Source organism: Cydia fagiglandana, chromosome 14 (assembly GCF_963556715.1).
Source record: "Cydia fagiglandana chromosome 14, ilCydFagi1.1, whole genome shotgun sequence".
Classification (NCBI taxonomy): Eukaryota; Metazoa; Arthropoda; class Insecta; order Lepidoptera; family Tortricidae; genus Cydia; species Cydia fagiglandana.
The window spans coordinates 5,171,456-5,190,777 of record NC_085945.1 but is presented as its reverse complement, the minus strand read 5'-3'; the positions used below and the strand labels follow the sequence as shown (position 1 = coordinate 5,190,777).

Sequence of the window (19,322 nt, the reverse complement as noted above, 5' to 3'; positions counted from 1 at the left end):
ATCAAAGGGCAACAGAGATAGAGACTAAAATGACCAATTAGACGAGGGCAGCCTTCAAGAAATACCGCATGAGCATAGTTCTGCACAGGCGGGTATTACGGGGCAATTGTGGGTGCTACCCAGTTATAAACTATTACTTGTGTGTTTGTTTTGGCTTGTCTTTTAGATCATTTGGATAACGCTCAGAAAAAGTTAATGGTACGTTTACACGCTTGCCAAGCCTTGGCAAGCCTCGACAATCGCAAGCATGTAAAAAGGGCGTTTGGCTTGGCTTGCGTGAGCTTGTAGGTGCTTGCTTCCGATCCAGTCGAGTGTCGGTGTTTTTACGCAGATCAAAGGGCGTTTGTGGCAAGCGCTTGCGACGCATTTATACGTTGGCCCGCGTTTAGTAGCCATTTTGATCTCGCGGCGTGTACACGTTTGTTGTTTGTACGAAAAAAATAATAAAAAATGAGTGGCTGGTCAAATGAAGAGACTCTTTCGTTTCTGGAACATTACCAGATGGAATCCTGCATCTGGAATCCGAAAGATTCAAATCATAAAGATAAGAAGAAACAAGCAGATGCATGGATTCGTCTTGCTGAACTTACCGGACGGCCAGTAAAGGATATAAAAAATAAAAAAGAGATATTGATGACTACTTTTCGCAAGCACTTGAAAAAAAAACGGGAATCTATGCGTTCGGGTGCAGGCCGCGTAGCCAAGACGCCGATCGCTTACGCTCCGTAGCGATCGAAACGCAACTGTCACTGTCGTACTTATATGGAAGAGTGATAGAGAGACATCATGCTTTTCGTTATCGAAGCGATAGCGATTGTAACCATGGCTAGGCCGGCAGGTATGTTCCTACGATATATTTATAATTATTTTGATAGTCTTATTAGCAAGGTATAACTTGTGTATAGTTTCTCGAGTATTTATTTAGCAAGATAGTTTCGAACCGCAACTAGGTATCTTGCGGAATAATCGATCTAATTTTCAACGTTTTTAGGGTTCCGCAGCCAAATGGCAAAAACGGGACCCTTATAGATTCGTCATGACATAGACATAGACATTATTTATTGGTAATAAAATAAAATTACAAGTCAAACATATTACCTACTTAATAACATTACAATTAAATTGAATTTGTAAATTACAATGTCATTAGTTTATACATAATTATCAATACATTATTAGCAATTAGACTTATTAACAAATTCCTCAAACGAATAAAAACACTTCTTAATAAAATTTCTACATTATTGAAATTTGGTGCGAAGATGTATTCTGTTAACCGCATTAAGATTTTAAAATAAAATCAGAAAAAATCCAAATTTTTTGGGGTTCCCCATACATAGAACAGAAACTCAATTTTTTTTCATTAAACCTATACGTTTGGGGTATCTTTGGATAAGTATTTTAAAATGATGTTGAGGTTTTTTTTTATTTTAGGTGCCGCTGAAATATACAATCCGTCTTGGTATGCTTACGAAACCATGGAGTCATTTTTACTACCAGTTTATACTTGCAATGAAGGGATAAACAGCGAAACTGTAAGTAAAAAAATCATTTATTTAAAATAAAAAAAAATACCATTGGTTATACATTTATTTGTACATTTTAACTGACTTTAAAAAAGGAGGAAGTTTCTCAATTCGACCGTATATATGCTTATTTTTGTGAACTTATCTCATCCTATTAAAATATGAAGTAAATTCTTCCCTGACTTCTTTGGCATTCAGCGGAGATCTTCGTGGTATTTGTGGTAAATTTTGCAATGCATTATATATGTCGTTATCTCTGCGCCATGAACCACGGGTTACCATATTTCCATTACTGTCATATACGTCAAACGAACTCGGAGGAGTATATCGGTTTGAAGAACTTTTACTTGTTCTCAAGAAGTTATGTAGTAATACACAAGTCATCGTAAATTCCGTCACAGTTTGTGGTGCTAAATCGATAGGGCGTCTGAATATTCTGAAAACTGAGGTTAAAATTCCAAACGTATTTTCAACTACAACTCGGGATCTAGATAAGTTTTGGTTAAATAACCTTTTTGGTGAGCCTACTTCATGGTTTCCAGGGTAGGGCTTCATTACGCGTTGACTCAATGCAAACGCACCGTCAGCTAAAAACACGTATGGAATATTAATATTCGATCCTGGAAGTGGACAAGGCGGTGGAAAATCTATCTCGTTTCTACATATTCTTTTCCATAGTAAACAATTATTAAAGACGCCACCGTCACTTATTCTTCCTTGAGTCCCGATGTCTGCGAACACAAATTTGTATTTGCTATCCACTAACGCCAAAAGAACAATGCTAAACGTTCTCTTATAATTGAAATACTCTGTTCCACTATGAGCTGGGCTTTCAATAACTACATGCTTGCCATCCAATGAACCTATGCAATGTGGAAATTTCGTCCTGAATCCTTCTTCTATATTAAGCCATCCTTCTGCTGTGGTGGGCATCTGTAAAATTAAGAAAATGAAGTGTAAGAACAGTATATTATTTTTTGCAGCAATCACAACAAATAGAAGAAGATGCAGATCAGACAGAGGATGATCCTCTGATAAGAGATCGTACAAGTACGGTTGCCGCGGATCAGACAGAGGATGATCCTGTGATAAGAGACCGTACAAGTACGGTTACTCCACTATCCAGACCACCAACCATACAGGCGGTTACTAATAAACGTCGTCGCCCTTGTTCTGAAACGGCTGAAAAGCAAATGGCCGTGGCTTTTGGACAATTAACAAATGTTTTAGGTCAAAAGCAGAATGAAAATATACCTGCTTACAAAGACGACGATTGCGATCTATATGCTAAATTATTGGCTATAAAGCTACGTGAATTGCCAAGTGATGAACGAAAAATTTTGATGTACCAAATAGATGGGTTGTTTATAAACAGAATAAATCAAAAATCAAATGAGCGTCATACACCATACCCTCAATATTATTCTAGACCGTCGTCAATGGCTGGTGCATATTCACGCCATACACCATCTCAACTTTTTCCGAATCGGCCAGCATCAGTTAATAGCGTTAATTCTGAACCCATTCATAACAATCTAAGTTTTTTTCCCTCTCCAACCTCCGAAACCTCACATTCAGCGCCAAACATAACAGCTTCATCTACATCAACAGCATCCTCGTCATCTATTCGCATTATATCGGACCAAGTCATCAATCCAGTTCCACGTGAAACCAACATTATAAACATGGCTTTATTGAATGCTTTTGAAGATTTTGATTCGTCGACATAATGTTTATTAAACTTGTTGAATAATTAAACAATAATAATAAAGCAATGATTCTATTAAACTCTAAATAAATGTATAACATTCTATTAAACTCTAAATAAAAGTAGTACAGCAAAAAAAATATATAACATAATGTTTTGTTTTATTCTTACCTTAACTTGATCCTTTAGAATCTCATTAAGAGCTCGGCAAACTTCACGAATGATTATCGATATCGTAGAGACAGATACTTTAAACAAGTAGTGAAGGCTTATGTAAGAATCACCAGATGCTAAATCGTATCGTAGCGTAATGGCAAGACGAAATTTGGCTGGTATAGCTTCTCTGAAGTCTGTATCATGCTTGGATATCATTGGTGAAATTTTCTGCAGTAAAAACTCAAAATCAGGATAGCTCATTCGGCAAAAGTTATCGAACTCTCCAGATGGTTCATATAAAAGTTCACTAAATTTCTCTTCCATAAATTGTCTGTAAAAAATATAATATATCGTAAGTATTGTGGTATAACGTAACTGCAACAGATAATGGTTTAATCAAAATAGTAGTCACCTGGTACGATTACGATGAATCTTTTTCATCCACCATCTTCGCTGTCGTCGAGCTCTCCTTTTTTTTGTTTCACTTTGCTTGCATTTTAAATAAATGTACGTTAAACCAAATGCAATAGCCGCCACAAGTTCGGTGTCCGCCATGCTTGGATGTTTATTGCAGACTGACGCATTCACAAGCGTGTAAACGCCATTCAAACGCCAAACGAGATTTGTATAGGCTTGGGGCTGTTTGCCGTTTGCCAAGGCTTGGCAAGCGTGTAAACGTACCATAAAATTAGTGGAGGAAACATCGGATATCCAGACGGATGAACAAACAGAAACGCAGCGCAAACCCAAAATAAAGAGAGATCATAAACATGTTTCATCAGATGAAGATGACGAACCACCCTCCCACGCCCTCTAGCTTCGTAGAAGTCGTTTACTAACTGTAACTATATTCTGGCCTTGCCTTGATTACAAGAGCCCATTCCCAGTCAAAGCTTGGCGAATGCTGAGCTTTTTCTAAAACGCCCATCGACTTCAGAGATGTCACTTGGACCTCCATTTCTTGAGAATAAGGCACTGTCACTAGCTCCTTTCGCACCATAATTAATGAAGGTTTTGAGGAGAATAGTATGCGGTACCCATCTTTTAGGCGGTATGGTCGCCTGGTTGTAAAACGCTACTCCTTGCGCAGGAGGTAACACAACCGAATAATAAGCACTCCATGCGCTGGTGCCATTTGTTTGTGTTGTGTAATGGTGTTAGGGTGACGGCACCAGTAATGGACACGGCACCAATTATGGACATTTTTTACGTTGATTGAATTTATTAAGCAACTGTCCCAACATTTTTCAACTGGCAACACTAAAGCATAACCAATAGACGTTTGAGCTGTCATTTTGACACATGTCACCAAAATCAGCCGTTTTGTTCTAAGATGGCTGCGAAGTAAAATCTCGTTGCGGGCGGTGGTCATAAAAATCCGTTATTGTTGTTGAAATCGTTAAGAAGGTGAGTACATATTTGTGCATGGTGTTATCTTGTGTTATGTTGTAATGAGATTTAATGTTATTTTTACTGAATAATACTATATTGCAAGTAAATTGAGCTAAGTTGAATATGTCCAATCACAGCAATAAGTTTTTTGTGGGGTTTGTTCATTACTGGATTCGATATTTTATGAAATTCAGTAATGGACAAGTGTCCAAGCTTAAGCTTTTTATTACTTTTTTAGTTTATTGTGTTAAATTATTTAATTTATTGCACTAAACATTTGAGTTGGGTTGATTTTGTGATTGCTCTTTATTTTCCAATAATAGACGATGTCCATAACTGGGTATTTTTAGTTGTCCATAATTGGGCTCTTTGTTTTGTCTTAGATGGATGGATAAATGTGGTCGGACTGCAAAAACTGCCAGGCTAAGGCGAGGCCGACCAAGCCATACGTCAACAGGTTTATTTTGCTATTATAATCCGTTTTTTATTCATCCTATTTTTCGATGAGGCAAATAATAGCTGTCATGTGGTACCACAAATTTGGTCGGACTGCAAAAACTGCCAGGCTAAGGTGAGGCCGACCAAACCATACGTCAACAGGTTTATTTTAGCTATTATAATCCGTTTTTTTCATCCTATTTTTCGACAAGGTAAATTATAGCTGTCACGTGGTACCACAAATTTGGTTGGACTGCAAAAACTCGTAGCCTGGCAGCAAAAACTGCCAATTCTATTTCTTGATGAGGTAAATTGTAGCTCTCACGTGGTACCACAAATTTGATCGACCCAATCGCCAATCGGCCGGCCAATACAGGATTTGGCCGACCATTTTTTTTACTGTCCTCAAAGGCAGCTATCGTACCATACAAGTTTCATACGATTTTTCGATAAGATTTTTTTGATGATTTTTTTAAAACTGTGGTCGGACTGCAAAAACTGACTGGTTATGGTGAGACCGACCAAGACACGTCAACAGGTTTATTTTAGCTAAGATAATCTGTTTTTTTCATTCTATTTTTCGATGAGGTAAATTGTAGGGATTGTAGCTGTCACGTGGTACCACAAATTTGGTCGAACTGCAAAAACTGCCAGGCTAAGGTGAGGCCGACCAAGCCATACGTCAATAGGTTTATTTTAGCTATTATAATCCGTTTTTTTCATCCTATAGGTAAATTGTAGCTGTCACGTGGTACCACAAATTTGGTTGGACTGCAAAAACTCGTAGCCTGGCAGCAAAAACTGCCAATTCTATTTCTTGATGAGGTAAATTGTAGCTCTCACGTGGTACCACAAATTTGATCGACCCAATCGCCAATCGGCCGGCCAATACAGGATTTGGCCGACCATTTTGTTTTACTGTCCTCAAAGGCAGCTATCGTACCATACAAGTTTCATACGATTTTTCGATAGGTCTTTTTCATGTTTTTTTTTTATAAATTTGGTCGGACTGCAAAAGCTGTCAGGTTAAGGTGAGGCCGACCACTTTTTTTTTTACTGTCCCCAAGGTCAGGTATCCTACCATACAAGTTTAATTCCATTTTTCGATGAGGTATTTTTTTGATGTTTTTTTGTCCAACGTTTTTGCCATTTGTACAAAATCTGCCAGGTTAAGCCTAGGCCGACCAAGTGCGTTGGAAGGTACTAAATGTCAGGTACCTCTACAGGGTAGGTATATTCTATTTTTTGATCAGGTTTGTTTCATGCAGCCGGCAACCGGATTAGTCCTAGAACTCTTATAGTATAACTTAGAAATCTAAATGAAAGTTCAAATAGCGTTAATAAAAGTTGATTTGTGACATTATTTGTTTCATTTATGTGTTCAATACAAAAGTGTCCATTAATGGATGTTCATAATTGGGTCCATGTCCATGACTGGGTGTCCATTACTGAATTTTTGATGTCCATCAATGGTGATTTCGTAAATTTCAATTTATATATTTTTTATTAATTATGTATTAAACATACAGAATTTTTGGTTTTGTTTAAATGTTCCTCATGTATTTAAGTGCCGAAAAAAAAATCACCATTTTTGTATCGTCAAAAAACATCCCATTTTTAAACGAAATTCTAATTTAGTGCGCTTAACATGTCCATGATTGGTGCCGTCACTCTACTCGTGTTTAAAACACTATTGTCATTAAAGCTGCGCGCTTGTGTTTTTGTTTGTGTGGGCGGAGTGGCGTTGTACACAGTTAACATATGACAGGACAGACTTTCTCTGCTCAAAGTTGGGAAGAAACATACAAACATTATAAAAAACTCATTTTATTTATTGCAGGTGGTAGCATAATACCATGTAATTGCTGGCGTGCCACTTGTGATTGGGAGTGTTGATGGCACCCTAATCGATATTGACGCACCACGAATCCAGGAAGACCAATTTGTGGATCGACATGGAAACCATTCCATTAATTGTACCTGGCATATTTTATTTTGTGAGTGCCCGCTGGCCTGGTAGTGTCCACGATAGCAGAGTGCGGAAGAACTCGCAGCTCTTCACAAAAATGGAAGCTAGATGGAGACCATTGCATAATTGCGTCCTTCTTGGAGACTATTAAAATAAAAAATGTTTTTGTTTAATAAAGGACGAAATATGTCAAGAAGACAATAAGATTATATATGTCTATATTGCAAATTGGAAGAAAAAGTAAGAAGATCGGGGAGGAAGATTCAAGAACGTACGCGATCAAGGCCAAATGCGGCGTCCTATCGTCGGCATAGACCCAGACGCGTAACATATCTGGCGGTCTTGGACCTATTCTAGGTCTGCAATCCTGCATCATCTAGATCCCTATCTCCGCCAGCGACGTCGAGAAGTAGATCTCGCTCGGTATCCAGATGTAAGCCTCGCTCTCCAATCGTGCCAGCATTCGAATAATTATTTAATACACCTAACATTCTGAAAAGGAACATTAATACGGTAAGAAATAGAGTGGAGCAAATACCAAATGCTAATTGCTGTGTGTGCTGTGCACATGCATTCTGGAACGCTATTCTAGGCGTATCTGTTTCTAACTGCATAAAATGGCTGTGCTAATCATTTTGGAGTGTCTGTTTGATATTTGCACTTGGCAACCTTGGCGTACTACACTAGGTGCATTCACTGCCAGTAGCCATGAGATATTGTCACATATTCCATGCCAACAGCACTGAGACATTGCCCATGTCCTCCCCTGCCAATGGGTAGTGGACTATAAGCCACTTAAAAGTCTTGCTGTGTATATCTAGCAAGACTTGTAAGTGGCTACTGGGATTTGTGACGTGTTCGACTAGACACAGCTCTTAACCAAATGAGTTAATCATGTGGTATGCCAAACTACGCCGTCTCTTTATATTGGTATACTCATCTTCAAGTAGGTGAATTTAAGTAAGTACTTATTCTAAGCGAGCAAACCTTGACATTGGCGGAAGGAGACACCAGAAATTTGGATATTATAGGAAAAATCCTTATAGGACAGTGTTGTTGTTTGATTAGTGATTACAGATATATAATTAAGAATATTACAAAAGAAGTATGACCCGGACAAGATTATGAAAGACTACTCTGCGCTGTAAAAATTATTGGTTCTCCGAAGACGAACCCAGAGACTTAACTTTTGTTGAAACTGTGAAACCGTCTCCAGAGAAGAAAGTTTTGCTTTTGCTATGGTAAAAATGCTGTGGTAAAAATGTATTACAAATTGTACCGGACAAATAGGAACAGAACTTTACACTGGCCCAGAAGAAATGTAGAAAGGCTTTTACAAATTGAAGATTCTTGTCCAGATGATTCGTGGGAGATTCAAATGAAGAGTCAAAAGACAAAATTTATACTCATTAGAATTACACCAACAACTCTACTATTGTTCTATACGAAATCTATAAAATAATATGTTTTTTAGATTAAATATTACCTGGATAACAAAAGACTTTGGAAAAGTCCTCTTTTGCAAAGACAGGGCTCTAAATTCAGCATTTGTTCCTCAGAACTATCATTCCCCAATTTCCCCACGACAAGTCAGAGTGAGAGGAACTTTCGGGGGAGGTGTAATATGCCAATTAGCCACTTTCAGTGTTTAACGGTAGCACTCTGCTTTACCGTAACATAGACGCACATTGCTTGGATCAGCGATAACTTCATATGTATAAAACAGGCAAACATCCTAATAAACACGTTCATTGTTATACCTACACTCGACTATTCATTATACTACCCTAATACCCCGGCTCTGCCTCAGTCCACACTATCACCATATGGTGGTGTTATTATAAGTAAGAGTAATGATCACGTAAATGAATTGTTTTTTTTTTTGTTTAAGCAACATTCTTTGAATTTGCGGCGTTTAGACATACATAAATATAAAAATATCAAGTAGTGGATTGAAGCTGGAAGTTACATTTTCTAATGTGACCGGTAAACTATAAGTCTCATACCAGTCATAGCTCATACCTCCCTTCATCATGTGAAAAGCCCGCCATTTATTGCTATGCAACTTCTGTGTGTATCTATACTTCGTTTTTTTTAGCATTAGAAATAAGGTAAACAATCTTCATGTGTCTTTTTAGTGAAAAACACGTTTATAAAATAAGTCACGGCAAATATGTAACAATTATGAATCTAATACGATCATTTATATTCTTCTGCTTTCATAAGTAATAGTTACTGATTTTTAAAAAGCGTATTTCAATTAAAAGACATGTCAAGACGCTTACCTTCTTGCAAGTTCTTTCTAATGCTTCGACAAAATGAACCCTGACCTCATGGAACCACGTTAAATTAACGTACTGTAACAGAGTTGTTACTTTGTTACATTTAATTGATTTAAATTGTAACGTCACTTTGGCATACATATTTCCATTGTGGGTCAGGTTTCCATTATGCCGACAGTAACATGAAAGTAATGTATGGAGTTAATATTTTTTTCTATACCTATGAGTAATTGTTTGTATTATTCAACTTTTAATTCTGTTGATTATGTTTCAGATGTTTGTGACAAAAAAAACTGCGCAATTGATCAAGCAATCATCAAAGACATGTATAAGGTAAACAACTAAGTACTTATTTATTATAAACCCCAAAAAATTACGGAGTAGGTGCGTCAGAGGAACGACACAAATATTTTATATTTGGAAAGAAATATCTGTGGCGAATCGCCACGCATTCAAACACACCTCTTGTCGAGGAAAAAGTAAATTGCAGTGTTGTTGGCAACACTGTGGGGACTCTAGAGAGAGATAGTAACTTGTCGATTGTGAGAGAAGTTATGTTAAATGAGATAAGATAAGATAAGATAAAACTAAGTTATATATTAAGATTATAATGTAGTTAACGTTGTGAAGTCACTGTGGCCATCTAGCGTAAGCTTGGCAAATGAATATTATCAGCAAGAAGTGTCGTGTCATTTAAATCGACGTACACCACCACCCAAAATATCTATGCGAGTTTCATAATTCATATGAAGAATTGCGGGCCCAACCACTGCTATTTAAAGAATATTGCCGAATGTTGCCAGCAACATTTGATTATGTTGTAGAGGCGATAAAATTAAAGTTAGTTTTTGAAGGCGGTGCCAAACAGAAAAAAATAAGAGTAGTTGGTAGTGCAAGAACTAAGCCGCATACCGAAATGTTCAATAATGTCAGCCCCGTGTATTAAAAGCGTGTGCGCACTAGATGGCATATAATACCAATCATATTAAATAAATAAATAAACAATAATAAATATGCGATTTGCCCATATTTGAGAAAATAATTCTCACTTCCCTTCTTAGCCCTGACGATAGGATAATAAGCAGTGATAATACCTATATATGTAATTATTACTGTTTTGGTTGCCGAATAGTCAATGTGTCACTAACTCTAGGTTTTTTTAGGTACTGTGCAAAATGAAGAGGCGGCAGTCTTGGAAATATTTAAAATGTTTTCCTTCATTAGCCAGGAAAAATCAGGACATCCTCACTGCAATAAAAGAAAATAGAAACTTTCCTATGGTCGAAAATAATGGAATTTTGTCTAGGAATGAAAAATACAATTATTACTACCAGGTAAGTAAATGTGCAATGACTTGCCTCCTACGGTATTTCCTTAATGATTAAAGCTTTCCAAGGGGCCTCTACGTGTTGGATCTATATCCCCACGCAAGCCTATCAAAAGACCGGGATTTATAGGCCCGTAAACTCCAAAATGGAGTACAAATAAAAATAATCTCAATAGCCCTTACACCCTGGCGGGTGCTGCCTCTGCGTGCGTCCCATGACACGGGTAGGGTAAGGGCAGCACCGCCCGCTCGGTGTACCCCTTACATTTCATTAAAGTGTCAAAAGGGCCTCTAAGTGTTAGCTTCGGCTCCGCGCACGCCTCCCAAAGGTCCGGAACACTATTGTTCCGTGATGGGAAAGACATACAAATAATAATAAAAACAACGAAAACGATCTTTCAGATCCAGAATCAATAGAAATTTGGGACTATGATTTCTTAGATCCACCACGACCACGCGGCATTGCAACGCTAATTACAGATAAGCCAGACAGCCAAATAGTAGTAGTTACAGTGAAGGCTACATTGCTAGACGCAGAATTGAAGCTAGGCCAAGACGCCACGTATAATAATGAAGAGGATTTCCTCGTGTGTCACAGATGTGGGAAACACGGACATATGATGCGAGACTATGAGTCATGGACCGATTCCTACAACCATCTGCACTCATTCCAAGACGGACCACCGTATAGAGGCTACCGTCGTGGAAGATCGCTATCCAGAGGCTACTTGTAAAATTACGCTTGACCAAGTAATTATTTGTTAAACAATAACTTGCCAGAAAAGAGTTTTGCTAACTGTAAAATTACGATAAATTGTTTTGCCAAATATTTTTTTGGGAAATGATAATTTGTGTAAATTAGTTTCGGATGCGATACTTTGGGAAACGTTTTGGCCCATTCATTAGTACCTAAACCCATTTTTCAAAAAAAAAAAATCTGCTATTGTCTTTCTGTAGATATGTGCTGGAACTGGAACTCTCATTTGACGGTTTTTATTTATATTTACAGAGACTCCGCTGTTCCAGTACTTCTTCCAGAATTTTCAGGAAGCTTAAACACAGGGACCATGGGTTTTGTGACCCGGACATTTTTATATATAGGTATAGATTTAATATTTGGTTCGAGATGGTGTGGTAAAAAATTTTGTGTTTCCCTCGGGGGCAAATTTTGTTTAACCCTCGTGCTTTAAAACCCTCCCAACGCACAAGATTCCATGTTTCGAACCACTCGCTACGCTCGTGGTTCAATTTTGGAATCTTTCGCTTGCTCGGGTATCAATATTAGCACAAGAGGTTAAACAACAACAACCCTTGTAAAACAAAATAACTATTGCCAAATATATTTTTTGGGAAATGATAATTTGGGTATAATAATTTCGGATGTGATTGGGAAACGTTTTGGCCCATTCATTAGTAAACCCATTTTTCAATAAAAAAATAATTCTGCAAGTTGTCCTTCTGTAGATTTGTGCTGGAACTAGCATTTGACGGTTTTTATTTATATTTACAGAAGTAGAAAATTTACTAACTCTTAAGCAAAGAGCGGAGCAGTTGTATTATGCTGCGTTCATATCGGAGCTACAAAAGCAAATACATAATGGTACTTTGGCTTTTGCTCACATTATTAAATCGTTTGTAAATAATTAACAAATATTCTTTTTATTTGCTCTAAACTATTTATGAAAGACAGTAAAATTAATGCTATATTATTTTTGTTACACTTTTTAGACAACGAAGTTCTCCGCTGTAAATTGAGAAACTCACTTTATTCAATAATATGGTAAAAACAGTAAAGCCTTTTTCTTTTCATTACCAAATTTACAATTTATTTCAATATACTTTATAAGAAAAATCGGAATTATTTCAAATGGTTTGAACTTCGTCAACATAGTCGTATACAGGGGCTAACTGAACTGCAGAAACATGCAAATATTCCACACACAATTCTGTCAGAACAGACCACGACAGAAGAGGATATCCCGGCAGGGTTTCTAGCCGCGCTTCAATGGTGGAGGAATGCTCTTCACTCTGCTTCAGAACAAAGACATAACTCATTTCTTGACCACGGACGCGGCGGACGCGGAATGGGGAAGGGAATACATAAAGTGAAACCCTGGCGAACTCCACCGTCTCCATACAATCCGACAACAAAACAGTTCTTCCCTATCTACGGAACGAAGACTTTGAGGGCAATTTGCAATCCAAGTAATTCCTATCGTATGTCAAAGCAATTACATTTTGTGATCTTTGTCTTTGAATTCTTAATAGCCCACGCCCGTTTCTAATTTCGAACAACAATATGGTGCGATTAACAGTTTTTCTTAAAGCCAAAATCAATCTTTGGGAAGATAACAAAAGTATCAAGGAAATAGCACGAAAGTTGAATATTACGGTAAGTAACTATTGTAACTAATGATTTTTTTTCTGTTTGTCAATGTAGAATTGTATTACCAAATAAGATAAACCAACAGATATATTGTGTGTCGGTATACACCGTGAAATTTTAGTGGTTGTTTTCCCGCAACGAAATGATTCTGCTATCGATATACAGTCGATGTGTAATCTTTTTTTTAAATAATGTTAAGAAATGCCAGATTTATAAATGTGTCGAACGAAACTCGAAAGTGACCTAACACCAGTAGTAGCACTGCAGTAGTACCTACCTAATTATTTTGAGTGAATGAAACAAAATAACCTAACAAGTAGTTCCATCTATTTTTCCTTCACACATTTTTAAAAGTAAACATAACAAGTTAAGATCAAGCTTTTAATGATCAAAAACTTAAACAAACACTTAAACTTCCCGATACCGCAATAATTGTTCGAACTGCAATCCGCCACGTTCAATACACAATCACCTCTGCCCTGTGCATGTGCTGGCGTTTGAAACTGCCCGTGGTTAAGCAGCCGCTGTGTTGCGGCGACAATTGTTCGTCCGTGTGGAACTTGGGGGTTTAAAATCCCCCGAAGACGCAGCGACTGTAAATGGTTCGGTTCCGCGTAAAGTCGCCGGGCGGCGTGGGAGTCGTAGTTAGCCCTAGCGTACAGCACCATCGCGACGTACTCTAAATTAGAATATTCGTAATGTCGATCCATTTTACTAGAAATAGCAGTGATGACATTGACAGGATCTGTTATCACATTAGTTTAATAAGCGAAGAGGATGTAATTATTCGATTTACCAAAGTTGACACAACGTAATGGCAATCATCAAACTAATAAAAAGGTTTTATTTCAACTGTTAATCGTGAAGGAACAGTCTAAGTAAATTTTAATTTCAGTTGTCAAACAGTAAAACACTCTAGCCTGTTACTCAGTTTAAAAAAGTAACATGTGCTTGTTTATTTGTTTATCTGTTTACAATATCGGGAACTGTCGTCGACTTGCAGTTTTAGTGTGTTACTATTGTTTTTCGCTTGTTCGAGTTTAGGTTATTTTTTTGTAATTATTTTTTTTGGAAAACAGTTTATTTATAAGTTTGTCTATCATAATTCGAAAGTACTACCGATAGCAAATCGCCCTGCCGCGGGAAAACAACCACTAAAATTTCACGGTGTATAATATACTTAAAGACTTTTTTTGAATTGGGGCTGTTTAGAGAAATGCCAAACCAATAAAACACATCGGGAGAATTTTTTGTGAAAGTAAGTTAGACGTAGTTAAAAATTCGGTTTACTATTGTGTTATTCTCTTACACACGATTAGGTCCATTAGGAACATAATATGGATTGTTTTATACGTATTTTTATTTGCAGAGAGACACGGTTCGTAGGTGGGTAAGACGTTACCAAAAACAAGGAGATGTGGAATGTGAGAAACCAGGCCCTCATCCTTCTGTTTGAATAAAAATCGCAGAGGAAAATTGACTGCGAAAGCTATTGAAGGAGTGTTTTAGGATATGCGAGAAACGCAAAAGGTTTCAGAATATACATAGTTACCGGCGAAAAATGACATTGGCTTACACTGAAGAATCTGAGCGGCATCGTAATATAGTGCAAATTCATGCTTCGTTACCAGCACTCGCTCCACTGCGGAAACTTCTGAAGTGTGACTTAACACGGTTAGAGGACACCTTCATGCTGCTAACATACACCATTTTAAACCGGCCAAAAAGATAAAGTTAACAGAAGCACATCGAAACGAACGTGTAAGGTTCGCAAAAAAATACGAATATTTCGACTGGGAAAATGAAATCGTTAAAACACAGAACTTATCCAGCTGATTAATGACCATTCTGTGTCTGTCGCAGCCATCTCGGAGACGTGACTAAGACCCGTATATCGGTTTAGGCTCCCGGGCCTCCAGGAGGACCGTAATGACGGACGTGCAGGATGTGCTTTATTGAAAATCGAATGAAATTGAAGCAATCTTATCCCTCCTCTCAACTTCCTCTTCCTCCACATGGAGATGAGATTAATTGTTAATAATATAGGATTTCAAACGACATAAACATTTCTTAAATAAGCTCATACATGATAACTGTCTCAATTGACTTTCACCGTCATAAACAGTTAATAAAGGAAGTGTCGGCCAGATTAATAGGTGTCTCGGGCGAACATAGGGCGGGCTCCTTCTTGGCTCAAAGATTAAGTTTGGCGGTTCAAAGGGGCAACGCCGCCAGCATTCTAGGGTCCATTCCGGAAGCGGGCAGCTTAGGAGAGATATTTTATATTTAATATTTAGTTTTAGTTGTTAGTTTTAGGTTTTGTGTAAGTATTGTTTTAACATTGTTGTATTGTATATAGAGGCTTGTTACCGTCACATTCGTTTGATAGATTTGTTGCTTTTTCTCTCTGCTTCCATACAACGCTCTGTTAGCATCATTCTAGAGATAAGTTTTCAGTATTTAAGATAAACCTATTACGTTTTTATTTACCAGATCTTGCTGTTGTTTATTAAATAAAGTGCGTGCATTATCTAAAGAAGTCTACTGGATTTATTTTAAGTTATCATCAACCAGAACTCTTGCTACTTGCGCATATATTCCAAGCGCCAAGACGTTATATTCCCACAGCGGTACAGGCCGCCATTGTAGTTTGCCAAAACCAGATAGGCAAAGCGTCTTCCAAAAAGTCCGATGATGAGGGGAGAAATACGGGACAGAATAATGCTCCTACAGGATCGGGTACGGTCGCCACGCCGTCTCCGTCGCTACCTAGACCTCACCAAGTGGTCATGGATGCTCTGCGACCAGTGGCTACCATGTAGAAAAGCTTTATGGCCATCAGAACTTCAATGCGTGGTAATTTGTGATGAGAAATATACTTATCATCGACGGCTTATACGTCCTGGAAGAGGGATCTTGAACCCACGCGCGACGAGCTGTGCTTGCGCGCATATGTATATCGGTAGCATCCACCTGCCAGCAGTATGTGCAAAATGCTAAAACTAACAAAGAAGCATGGACCAATTTAGTTAAGGACTCTGGCTTAGCGAGAAAAGTTCTTTTGTTAAGAAAACTACATAGAACTTAGTGCATATAACACGATGACCGAATCTATACAGGCAATGGCATTGGTGCAGCAGCTTGCTGACATAAATAAAGTCATAGACGATGGCGAGGTCGCTGAAATTTTACTCTCTGGACTGGCTAAAGACCTTGAAACAATAGTGACTAGGAAACGGTGTGCTCACCGTTTCCAAGTTCATCAAAACTTAACAGCGAAATAGTGATGACCAGACTTTTACAGGCAGAGGCTAGAAGAGTTGATGCAAGTCCCAGTAAAGGACCGGCCTTCATGTCTTAACATTCATCTGAATTTAACTTAAGTACTTTGTGTGGCAAAACTGGACATCAAAAAAAATTCTGCTTTAAACTCAAGATGAAGAAGAAAGCCTTCACAGCTTCTTGCCTCAGCCGTGGCAGCCTCCAGCAATGCGTTTCTTGTAGACTCAGGCTGCAGTCAGACTATGGTTCACTGCAGCAAGCTATTTCAATCCATAAAGCCCAATCCAAATTGCTTAACAAAACATTCTCTTTAAAAATGTATCTTGCTTTTCTACGACACCTTCATCATTGTATGTGTAGCCTCTAGACAGGTAGAAATCTTTGTCTGTTTGTTCTTCCTTTTAAGGTAGAAACATTGGCACCTTAACCTAGAGCTTGCCTAACTCTGGAAACTGCCACCAGAGGGCAGTAACTGCAGCCAAAAGGAAAGCTACTAATAACACTGGACCGCCAATCCCCTTGACATGCTTGAACCCAAAACGCTGCTTATTTTCATAGTCGATATCTAGCGTCAAGTCTAGGTATTAAAATTACCAACAAGTCAACAAGCTAAAATACACATCTTGTTTGAGACGTTTTTAAAAGAGACTGCACAGGCACAATGATGACCCTAGTATTAGGAGCACAGGAGGGCAGCGAAACCCATTATAATAGAGTCTGACCAGCGAGTCGCTGCACAAGCATTTTTACAGAATTCTTCATATGGCAACAATTTTATCTGTCAAAAGTGTCAAACAACTGTCAAAATGTTGACAGCTTCTGTTACCAAACAATATTGATATTTGTGTCACATTTATGTGAGTTTTTATTTGCAATTAATATTTCCTCGCTTCATTGTTCGATATAATTAAGTTTACATTATTGTAGTTTATTTAATCTACTGGCAACATATTGCACGCTTATTTTTAGAGATTTTGAAAAATAAGTATTTCTATTGACTAAAAAACCTTCCCCACCCCCAACCCATCTTGGTGGGGTCGCTAGAAGCAATCCTCATTATTTTTTCGTGCACGGCAACAGACGCACGCGTCCACTTACCGTTACCAAAAAAAAAAAAAAAATCATTATAACCTCAATTTCATTTTGGTCGGCGTGGTTATAGATTGCAAAGCAAAAATATGGCGGCGATCATGACCAAACGCAAGCGGCAAGAAAAGATAGAGCATTACCAAAGAAAATTGAGAAAGTATAGTGGTTTAAGGTTTTCATCGTCTTCATCAGATGAAAACTCAGGTAAGTAAATGTTTCTATAACGACTAACAGTCGTTCCCATACGCGTACTTTACGAAAGACGCGAGCCTGGGGGTTGGCCGTGAGTCAACACGAAGGCATTACACATGTAAGACATGGGATTCTATTACGAATACATGTTAATATGTCAATAATACCACCTTAACCTTTATCCGAGAGATAAGATTAAGAGTAAAATGCGCACTCGCACACGTACTGTCCAAGGTTTTACCTGGCCCATTATTAGTTTTCACTAAACTAATCCGTTTGTTATCTGTTCCATACAGAAGACGAGGAGTTCCTCGAGCCAGAAGTCCTAGTTATTCCGGATGCTCCCGACGATGGCCAAGGCGCGGATGCGCCTTACAATGAGGAAGTTCCAGAGGCTGCACCGGCAGACGGGTCTCACGCGCCCGACGTAGCCCCAGTCCCCGAGAGTGCTGAAATACCTGATCTGGACCCAGAACTCGTCACTGCACTTGGCGAAGCGACAGATGACAAACCCAAATTCGGAGACAAGATTCACGGAAATTTGGCATCCCTCTGGCTACCGCTACTGCGGAAAGGCTTGCCCTCAGAGGCAAAAGAAAAATTAAAGAATGAATACCTCATTCCAGAAAACTGTACCCTGTTACAGGCACCGAAGTTAAACCCGGAAATCTCCGCAGCCATTTCAGAGATGGCTCGCAACAGGGATAAGAAGTTGGAGGCCAGCCAGCAACAGCTTGGCCTAGGAATTACAGCTGTGAATCGAGCCCTATCGATCCTACTCTCATCCAACGACAAAGTCACAGCCATAAAGCTGTTAAGTGACAGTTGTCGGATCCTGTCTGACCTGCATTTTGGGGAGACCAAAACCCGCATAAAACTGATAACCCCAGGGCTAGCCAAACCTTTCCTGAACATCATCCAAGATGAGGAAAGGGATGAGCTACTATTTGGAAACAAGCTTCCAGAGAAAATCAAAGCCTCAAAAGCTATTGAAAAACAGGGGTTGCAGATCAAGAAAGCTGTACCTGCCGTTAAAAATACACCAGCCTCCTCAAGCTCGACTCCTAATGTCCCACGCAGTCAGTACCAGTTTCAGGGAAACTGGGCAGGACCTACACGGTACCAGTCAAACAGGGGGGGGCGGGGAGGACAGAGGAAAGCTACAGCGGGCCGCAAACCAGCTCCGAATCCCCAAGCCAAGCCGGCGGGTCAGGGCAAGACTCGTGTTGCCCCTCAGCAATGAGCCAGGTACCTCATGCAGGACGAATAAGGTTATTTTATGATTGCTGGTGCAAAATAACTTCAAATGAAGTTATTTTGACCTGGCTGAAAGAGGGGTACTCTATCCCTTTTGAAAGACAAGTCATTCAAGATTTTGTTCCCAAAATAAATTGGTCTGCCTCAGAAAAAGCCGACATGATGGGGGCTATTCAAAATTTACTGCAGTTAGGTGCTGTTGCACCTTGCACTGAGCAAGGAGACCAATTTATTTCTAGAACTTTTTTAGCCCCAAAATCTAATGGAGGCATACGCTTTATTCTTAATTTAGCGAAATTGAATAAATTTGTACCCAAG

The 19,322-nt window shown here is 38.6% G+C and overlaps 5 protein-coding genes across 5 annotated transcripts in view; 3 read left to right on the top strand and 2 right to left on the bottom strand.

Annotated features, from left to right (window-relative positions):
- The window catches only part of LOC134670654 (histone-lysine N-methyltransferase SETMAR-like), a 311,101-nt gene that overhangs the window by 19,258 nt on the left and 272,521 nt on the right, over window positions 1–19,322 (top strand). The window lies entirely within an intron of this gene.
- LOC134670986 (uncharacterized) overlaps window positions 1–19,322 on the bottom strand; it is a 139,663-nt gene that overhangs the window by 53,511 nt on the left and 66,830 nt on the right. The gene's annotated exons all lie outside the window — the stretch shown is intronic.
- Window positions 842–3,387, top strand: LOC134670626 (uncharacterized). Its single transcript, XM_063528427.1, has 2 exons — window positions 842–1,535; window positions 2,510–3,387. The coding sequence occupies exons 1-2, from the start codon at window positions 1,407–1,409 to the stop codon at window positions 3,254–3,256; spliced, it is 876 nt and encodes a 291-aa protein (XP_063384497.1). The 5' UTR covers window positions 842–1,406; the 3' UTR covers window positions 3,257–3,387.
- LOC134670625 (uncharacterized) lies at window positions 1,575–6,899 on the bottom strand. Its single transcript, XM_063528426.1, has 3 exons — window positions 3,803–6,899; window positions 3,406–3,721; window positions 1,575–2,459 (listed from the first exon to the last, which is right to left on the bottom strand). The coding sequence occupies exons 1-3, from the start codon at window positions 4,072–4,074 to the stop codon at window positions 1,668–1,670; spliced, it is 1,380 nt and encodes a 459-aa protein (XP_063384496.1). The 5' UTR covers window positions 4,075–6,899; the 3' UTR covers window positions 1,575–1,667.
- Window positions 17,645–19,050, top strand: LOC134670984 (uncharacterized). The gene is made up of 2 exons (XM_063528805.1): window positions 17,645–17,759; window positions 18,044–19,050. Exons 1-2 carry the CDS (start codon window positions 17,645–17,647, stop codon window positions 18,988–18,990), a joined length of 1,062 nt encoding a protein of 353 aa, XP_063384875.1. The 3' UTR covers window positions 18,991–19,050.